Source organism: Vicia villosa, linkage group LG2, assembly GCF_029867415.1.
Source record: "Vicia villosa cultivar HV-30 ecotype Madison, WI linkage group LG2, Vvil1.0, whole genome shotgun sequence".
NCBI lineage: Eukaryota > Viridiplantae > Streptophyta > Magnoliopsida > Fabales > Fabaceae > Vicia > Vicia villosa.
In genome coordinates this window covers 160,173,957-160,183,271 of record NC_081181.1, presented here as the reverse complement: position 1 = coordinate 160,183,271, position 9,315 = coordinate 160,173,957, and the positions used below count along the sequence as shown (strand labels likewise).

The window sequence follows — 9,315 nt, the reverse complement described above, 5'->3', positions numbered from 1 at the left end:
TCCACAAGCCATAACAACCAAAAGAGTTAACCAACAAACTTGAAAGTCGCTAATGATAGATATTCATTCACCAATTTTGAGATAGATATCAAAATAACTCACTACTCCCAAATTATCCTAATTTTTTTCTTCAGATATTAACCTTTTTTATGTTTTCTTTTATAATGTCAAATAATTAAAAGGGAAATGTTAACTAGTATTTTTGGAACACTCTTTAAATAATTAAAATAATAAATATTTTTAAAAATGTGTTTATTTAATGTATTGAAAACATATTGAAAATTAAAATCATAATTTTTATAAAAAATATTTTCTTCATAGTTTAGTAAACCATGAAGGAAATCAAATTCTAGAACTCAATCCGGCCAACTGGATAACATAACATATATAAACGAGAGGCCAAGAAACATACTCTCTCAAACACAAAGATAAACCTTAAAAAACCTCTCACACTTTCTCCTCTCTTAAACCATGGCAGTTTCAAAGTTCACTTCTTCTCCTTATTCTCATTTCTCCAATCTCTCTTCTTTCTCCAAACTCACATCACCATCTTCATCTTCTCTTCTTTTTCATAGTCATCACCATGTTCATCACCCAACTAAACAAAACTCTAAAGCTACAAACTTCACCATCAAAGCTTACATGGAGAATCCAAACTCCTTTTCAAGTATAGCAAACAAAGTCATTGGTGCTCTTCCTATTGTTGGTCTCTTAGCTAGAATCATGAGTGATGAAGGTGGTGTTGGTAATGATCTTGTTGATTTTGCTGAGTTTAGAAGAAGGGTTGGTAAGAATTGTTCTCCCAGTGATTCAACTTCTTTTTATAAGTTCCAATCTCGAAGAGGAAAGGTAATTTATCGTTTTTGCTTATACCCCTTTATTAAATTTTGCATTTTTATTGTTTTCTATAGTTGAATTTTTACTTGAGTTTGTGCACCCCAAGTGTTTGAAGATTAAACTATTGTTGTTTACTCCTTTTTTATAATTGTAATAGTTTTTGTTGTCTTAGATACTTGTTTTCATGAGCTAAAATGGAAATGGAGGAGTGTGAATGTGTGTCTAACTTGGTGTTATTTTGTTGTTTGTAGACAGGGGATCCTATCTATGTTCTGTTATGTTGTTGGCTTGCAGCTATCGGTGCAGGTCTTCTTAAAACTGAGGAGATTTTGGAAGGAGTCGCGAGGCTTCGAATTTCAGATGATATTGAATTTGAAGAGCAGACTTTCATAGCCATGATGGATGAAGCAAGAGAGGTTGGTTTTTCCATCTCTGAAAGATCTACTCAGTTAGTATCATATTTACATTTCAAAAGAAACTAAATCAGTATTTGGTAGAAATTGCATGTTTGTGTACATTTTTAGTTGGCTTTACAAACATTCACATTCATGTTGGTATCTCAAGTGAATATGAATCGCACTTATGAAAAAGTATATGTTGAACACTTTATAAGTGAGAGAACCCATAAACTTAATGCCTTAAGATTTTGGACTAGGATGTATTGTCCAACTTATTTAAAGTGATTGTTCAAAGTCTAATGTGATGATTCTCGGACCCTTCATAAGCCAACACTGGTAATCAGAGACTGGTTCATATAAGAATTAGTGTAAACCAAGTATCATCTACGCGTAACTTATGGTTTAGAAAAAGTTTATAAAGAATGACACGTCTCATCTTACAAACTGGTTTTATAGGGTTGAATTAGGCCGATCAAAAGAGATGCTTATTTCTACCAAATAGGAATGGTCTAAAGATTGGGATGCTCCTTGTTAAATATCAATCATAATGAATTTTCCCATCTAAAGTTTCTACCAAATATGTATGATAGATGTTCTTGCACTTTTGGCCCATTTGCATCAATTTATTTGAATTTACATCCTGACATGAGCACTGTCCAAAAGAGTTTATGAAAAAAATTTATGACATGTTCAAGTTCTTTTTACATTAGGTCCATAAGCTCTTTATATTAGCTTATGAAAACAATTTATATAAAAATAGTTTAACTTTATTTTATCTGTAGTCATAAAAACAAATTATACACAAACACAATATGCGTTTATCTATATACTTCTATCCTAACAACTGGAAAATTTATGCTGAACACTATAGAGAAGGGCGAAACTAAAGGGCCCACCTCCTGCTGTTCCAATGGAGGTTCGAGTTGAGAAGGCGCTTGATGCTATCTATGTATGTTGCTTTGGAAAGGATCCTATAGAGATAGAAGATGAAAGATTACTAAGTATAATACTTAGTTCTGTTTTTCCATCAGTTCCAAAACAAGAGATTCGACGCATGGTTACAGAAATGGCAGAGAAAGTAGAAGATGGAGGCATGGATTATATTCCAGATGCCAAACCTCCATCAAAAGAAGCTGTTGAACTGCAAATGAAAGACCTTAACTTTCTTAAACAAAATAGTGACACTATGTGAAGCATGTGTTGTTTTTGACATATAATGCATTGAATGAAATTATATTTCCAAGATCAAAGTGTTTTAGCCTTTGGGCTTCTCATAGGGGAAATGACAGTGATACTAGGTTTTGTTCTCTTGCTACAAATATTATACCTATTAAAAGGTGGGAATGTAGGAACATGAGTGTGTAAAACAAAGCTTGAAAAGAGTATCTCAAATGTAATTTATTCGACAGGACAATAAAGTAATCCAGTTTTTCTTCAAACTTCTTCACTACTTTGTTTGTCTGTGGCAAGTGAATAGTATGAAATCGATACCACTTCATTCTGCTTCCAAGAGTAACTGAATTCATGACTCAAACACGCACATATACTATATACTGCTAGTACATTGAAATTCAGGAAAACACAAGAATCATACTTGTGTCCATCACAGTTTTTATTAAACAAATTTCAAACTCAACAAAGCTGAGTACATTATTACAAAGCCGCACATATCTTTATTTAGTAGAATCCACTGGCCTTAAAACACAAGACTTAAAACAACTCTTTGATACTACTTCATTCACCGGTATTGGCTTGCTAATTCACCCGCCTTCACAATGTAGTTCTGTTTGGGAAAGTCTTCACCCTTGAAGTGCCTCTCAAGCATATCTTTGACTCCAGCAGCATAACGTAACTGAACAAGTTCCAATCATCAACATCATCAGTAGTTCACAAGAAAATGTATAGGAATTTGGCCAGAGTAAAAGAGTATGCTAATAATGTCTAGAGAATGTAGTCTTTCATTTTTAACTTTTCTGTTTCAATTTATTCTTGCATGTTCTTAAAAATTAACATTGTTAGTTTTCTACTTCAGTTTTCTGGATTCGAGCATCCACACAGTCATCATATAAGTAGTCCTTGGATCGAAAACAAAGGGTCCTCGTAGACAATTCAATGTCCAATCACAATCCAACGACCATATGTATACTAACTGTGGAATTGCTGACCGCAGGCAATACAAATTTATCAATGACATGTTTGCATTTCTCATTGTAGATGAGGCAACTTGTGTCTCAAGTAATGTTTAGGAACATGTGAGACTAAATTGAGAAAAATAATCATTTAAAGGACCACTTCAAAACTAGAAATTACGACAAAGGACTGAAGTGAAGTAGTTCTGTCAAAACTAAACTACCTGTGCATCTATGGTGGTTCCAGAAATATGAGGAGTCATGGCATGGTTTGGCATGTAGCGCCATGGATGATCTTTTGGAGCTGGTTGAGGGAACCAAACATCACCACTGTAACCTATAAGAAGAAACTCAGCTGTTATTACAATTCTTCAAACATAGTTCAAATGAAATTCAAGTGTTACACTATAGGATTATGTTTTGTTTGGAAATACTATATTTGCTAGCTCTGGTTTTAGAATTACCTCCTATGTGTCCACTAGCGCAAGCATCAGCAACTGCTTGTGTGTCCATAATTGCCCCGCGAGCATTGTTAACAATCAAGACACCTTTCTTCAACTTAGCAATTCTCTTTTTGTCAAACATTCCTCTGAATCACAAACATAACACAACAAAAACTTCAGTCACCGGTGGGTGTAAGCTCAACAGAAGCATTTAAACACAAGTTGTGATTTGTAACTATGAACTGGAATAATAGCATGAGATTGCAGCCACTCTCTAGTCGGGAGACTTAGGCACCATTGGCCAAACTCCGTGAACAAAACTCTGTGTTAGCTATTTTAATTTTTACATCTGTTTACTTTTGAGCCAGGATTGTTGTTTAAACAGCCACCACACCATGTTTCACTAATAAATCACAATGCACATAACATATTGGAGTAGCTATGATATTAGTATCTTACTTTGTCTTATCGGTGAGAGGCATGTTGATAACAATTACATCGCACTTTGGAAGCATTGCATCAACGTCCTCTTCAAACTTAGCTCCGATTTCTTTCTCCAATTCAGGCTCCATCTTAAGTCTATCATGATATAAAAGGTTACAGTTAAAAGGTTTCAGCCTTTGGAGTAAAAGTTTCCCGATACGCCCAGCACCGACTGTTCCTATCGTCTTTCCTTCAAGATCATAGGCTCTATGTGAAATGCCAGCAACGTTCCATTCTCCGGTAATAGACTGATGATAACCAGGCACAAAATTCCTCACCAGAATGAGAATTCTCATGAGCTCGTCCTCAGCAACCGACACTGTGTTGCTTCCTGTGACCTCTGCAACGGTTAAACCAGCAGCAGCCGCAGCATTGAGATCAATGTGATCAGAACCAATTCCGGCAGTCAAAAGTAGCTCTAAATTCTTAGCTTTCTTAATTCTTTCAGCGGTAACATAGGCAGGGTGAAATGGTGTAGATATCAGGACATGAAGATCAGGAATGTGCTTCTCAAGTTCTGATAGCATAACAACAATCAGTCATAAGTTCAAGCAATCATAAACTTCAGATAGTATCCACATATTTTAAAATTCAAGCAAACAAATATAACATGAAAAATATTTAAAATCATAAGTATATATATGACTTTAAGTACTACTCAGACTCACAATCACAGACACCGAACACGACACATATACACGCCTTCAAAGAGGGTGGATTAATTTGGCAAAATGTTTACCAGAATTGAGTCCTTCTTTGTCATCAGTGACAATGTACTCATGTCCTTGTGATTCCAACCACTCACGTATACCTAATGCTCCTTCAACACATCCCACAAATTTGGGATTCGATGCAGCATACTCATTGCCTTTGTAGAACACACCTACAATCTTCTTCTTTCCTGGGGAGGCCTATTCTCAAAAATAGAAAGAAAAATCAATGCATAAGAAAAGTCAAATAACAAAACAATCACACAACTACATTGTGTATATGAAAATGAATAATATATCCACTAGCATATATTTATTTTATTTTAATTTAATAATGGATAGTGTAACTAACCCTACACCAATTATTTTCCACAATCTTGTTAGAGAAAAAGTGAAATATGATTAAATATCCAACTCAATTTAAAAGGGATTTAGAAGTATTATAAAATATCCTTTGTATCTTAGATATTAAATTAGAATATCTTTTAAGATAATGTTTTATAGTGTATTAATTATTATGATTGAGCCCAAGTGTCCTATAAACTTCAAATTTAAACTAATTTAAGTCTTAGCTTATTGAAATTTACTACTCCGTATAAAAAAAACTACAAATAGTTGGATAGAAGAATATCTTAAGATCTCTTACTTGATTTTTTAATAGTTTAAACATTAAATTACTAAAAGTGCAATAACTAAGAAATTAAATGGTAAATAGGACAAAATAGAAAAATTGTTCGATTATCGATCGATATGAGTCCTCTATGCGACAAGTATGAGAGAGAAAATGGGGTGGCATTGCGTGAATGTGACTACGAATCATGATGCATGCAAGAAAGAGAAACGAAAATGACAGATACCGGATCACACCTTTTTTGTGGATAACTATCAAAATTGTTTGGTTACCATTACCAATTTTTTTTTATGATCGCTTAATTGATTATCAAGAACAATGAAACGAAGAATAAGAAAGGATCAAAATCGATAGAGAATGAAATTAAGATGAAGAAATTGAACATACATGAAAGTTTCTGGTGACGATGGAAGAAGCAGAGAGCAAGGTGGAAGCAGCAGATCTCATAGCCATTTTGTTTCAATGAAAGTGAAGAAACAGTTAGAAGAAGAAAGAAGAAGAATGATAGCGAAGTGTGAGGTATGAGGAGTAGAGAGGGGGGTTTATATAGAAAGAAAAAATGAGAGAGTATTATTATGCGCAGACGGAATAGTGAAAGACTGCGTGCGAAACTAAAACATTAGGAAGGCTTTATCTTTCCATTCATTATTTATTTATTTATTTAATTTAAAAACAACTATCCGGGACCCACAATGAAAGGCTTAACAAAAGGCATAGCATAAAAAACGCGAGTCTCCTCCATAGTTTCTATTCTTAGATTTAATTGGACGGTAATTCAAATGCTCCGGATCTAATATAAATAGAGTCAGGTTAACATGTGTCTTTATATTAAGAATATTATTATTAAAAAAAGTTAAATTAAATTAAATATAATAATATCATATTTAAATTTTCGACAAATTGCACGTGTTTCAATAAAATATTTTTATAAATAATTTATTAACTTATGTTATTAGAGTACATGTTAGTTTTTTCCATACTTTTACTGTTTATCTTTTATATAAAATACAACACGCGGCATTTTATTCATCCATCCATAAAAAATTGTACACTATAAGATTATTTTATACTGATATGCATTACTCATTTTCTTTAAAAACTAAAATTAATTTTCATTTTTTTAATTAAATAATTATGATATATTTAAACTAAATTTAATGTAAATAATATTAATTTTTTAAAACAAAGTGATAATAATCACTTAAATTTCATATACAAAATCCTAAATATTATAATTCACAATAATATAAAATATTTGAATAATATCATGATTTTTAAACTATACTTTTTAAAATATTTAAACATAATAAAGTTTGAATTATTTGAGAAATATTTGACTTTGATATTTTGTTGAAGTAGTACTTATGATAATTTTGAATGTAAATATATTTATATTAGAGAAAAAATATATGCAATGACAATGTAATTTACACAGTCAATCAATTACCACTATGTAACATGTTAAATTATTCTAATACTTTTAAGTTAATCGTGTGACATGATTAATTGATGAACTTTTATTGGATGACAATGTAAAATTATTTTACACGGTCGGTGCACTACCTTTAATCTCTTTATATTATTGGTTTTGAATATATTAAATTTAATTATTTTGTTATTTTGAAAAATGATTATCAATTAATGTTATTTTTAAATAATTTGTGTTCATAAAAATAAGATGGATAATATTTGAAATTAATATCTTTATATAATTAAAAAAATTAGTTTTAGTTATTATAAAATTAATTAAATAAGTATTCCCTCTGTCCCACAATGAGTGATTCATTTGGAATAAAATGATGTCCCAAAATGAATGACTCATTTCAATTTTCAATGCATTTTTTCTAATTCTATCCTCTAATTAATAAAGATTTTATAATTTCCAATACTCCTACATGATAAGGATACTATAGTAAAAGTAATATTCTCTCTTACTTTTATGCACTTTTCTTAAACCGTGTAAAATGGTATGTTGGATTACTCATTATGGGACAGAGGGAATGTAAAATTAAGGTAGTGCCCTAATGATAAGAGAGTGCGGATAATCGAGAGTGGAGAGAGTGATGTCTAGTCAAAAATATATTTTCCAAAAATAGGAAAAAGTAAGGAGTTAATATGCTTTAATTAATCATGTCAAATCACAAAATTGAGAAATTGTGTTAGCAGACATAACTAGGGGTGTTTATGGGTTGGGTAAACCCAATAAAATCCACCCAAATCGATCCAATAAAGTGAGTTGGGTCGGATTATTGGGTGAATACGGTTTTCAAAAATGAAAACCCATTTAAAATAATTGAGTTATGGGTAAATCCTTAACCAACCCACAAAACCTATTGGTTATTGAGTGACTATATTTTTTCTCTTTTTTGTAATTTGACAAGTGATGACTTTGATGTTTTTAATTTTACTTGCTTCAATTTTAACTTTTTGAACATCTTTTACTTAGTGAGTAATGATTTTGACTTATTTAGGATGCCACATTTTGATTATTTTGATGCTAATTCTAATAAATTGCAAGTATTTTATGCAATTCTAGGTTTTACTGTAATTTTGGTTTTTACAAATATATGTTTATGATAAATTTCATTATACATTTTGACATTTGATGTTTAAAAAAAAAGCAGTAATAACTATTTATTAAAAAAAAAGTAACATATCATTAATAATTATATAAGAAAAAATAATATTGGGTAACCCATTACCCAACCCAATTCAACTCAATGATATTGTGGGTGGTTATTTTTCCTCACCCAAACCAGTGTACCATGTACGAGTTAAATTATGGTTTTTACTAAATTTAACCCAAACCGACCCATCAATGAAAGACCGCGTTTTTTGTCTTTTAAAAAGTTAAACTCACAAATTACTTTGTTTTATACAATAATTAATATTTTGTTTACTTCATTAAAGAAGTTAAATAAAAGAAGTCAATATTTCACTCCACCTCGTAATATTCTTAGATTCTTAAATTTTATTTTTATTCCTTTATTTTTGAAGTATATTTCTCAAAATATAATTTTTATTTAACGTTAAATTGTTTCGTAAATGCATCCATGCAATCGTTTAAACAATATTAAAAAAGACTCTATAAATATATTTATGGAACAATTTAAAATTAAATAAAAATATATATACACTTTCAAAAGCAGGAGATATTTTTGAAAACACATATTGTATAATTATTTAATTTAATAAAAATAAAAGGAGTTTTACAAGTTTGAAACTTGCACTCCAATTTAGAAAATGATAATTCTTTTTGTAAAACTTATTGAACCAATAAACAAATAAGATTAGGGAAATAGACATTTGAGTAAGCATGGTTTTTTGTTATTTTTTTATTTATTTTTTTTCAAAACATTTTCGGAGGTTTTTTTTTTGATCAAACATTTTCGGAGGTTATTAACTAAAAAAAACAAAAATTCCCACAAAATATTGTTAAATAGTTTTTTTTATGAATAGTATAATTAAAATTTATAAATAGCGGGGAATTTTGATCCTACAAAATAATCCCTGCAAAATTAATAAAAAATAGGCAAAAAAAGAGATCTCTTGTATGACAGACTTATCAAAATAAATGTGTCTCGCATAGACAACGATAGACAGCGCCGAAATAGACCAAAACTGGAAAAATAGAAATAGTTAGAATAAAAAATCAAAGAAGGTTTAGAGGGAAAGTACTGTAAT

At 30.7% G+C, this 9,315-nt stretch overlaps 2 protein-coding genes across 2 annotated transcripts; one reads left to right on the top strand and one right to left on the bottom strand.

Annotated features, from left to right (window-relative positions):
* The first annotated feature begins 391 nt into the window (after positions 1 to 391).
* On the top strand, positions 392 to 2,674 carry LOC131652744 (photosystem I assembly factor PSA3, chloroplastic-like). The gene is made up of 3 exons (XM_058922697.1): positions 392 to 849; positions 1,089 to 1,253; positions 2,107 to 2,674. Exons 1-3 carry the CDS (start codon positions 472 to 474, stop codon positions 2,425 to 2,427), a joined length of 864 nt encoding a protein of 287 aa, XP_058778680.1. The 5' UTR covers positions 392 to 471; the 3' UTR covers positions 2,428 to 2,674.
* A 131-nt stretch (positions 2,675 to 2,805) lies between these two features.
* LOC131652743 (formate dehydrogenase 1, mitochondrial-like) lies at positions 2,806 to 6,226 on the bottom strand. Its single transcript, XM_058922696.1, has 6 exons — positions 6,019 to 6,226; positions 5,030 to 5,201; positions 4,267 to 4,807; positions 3,829 to 3,953; positions 3,589 to 3,701; positions 2,806 to 3,087 (listed from the first exon to the last, which is right to left on the bottom strand). Exons 1-6 carry the CDS (start codon positions 6,082 to 6,084, stop codon positions 2,974 to 2,976), a joined length of 1,131 nt encoding a protein of 376 aa, XP_058778679.1. The 5' UTR covers positions 6,085 to 6,226; the 3' UTR covers positions 2,806 to 2,973.
* Positions 6,227 to 9,315: the final 3,089 nt, after the last annotated feature.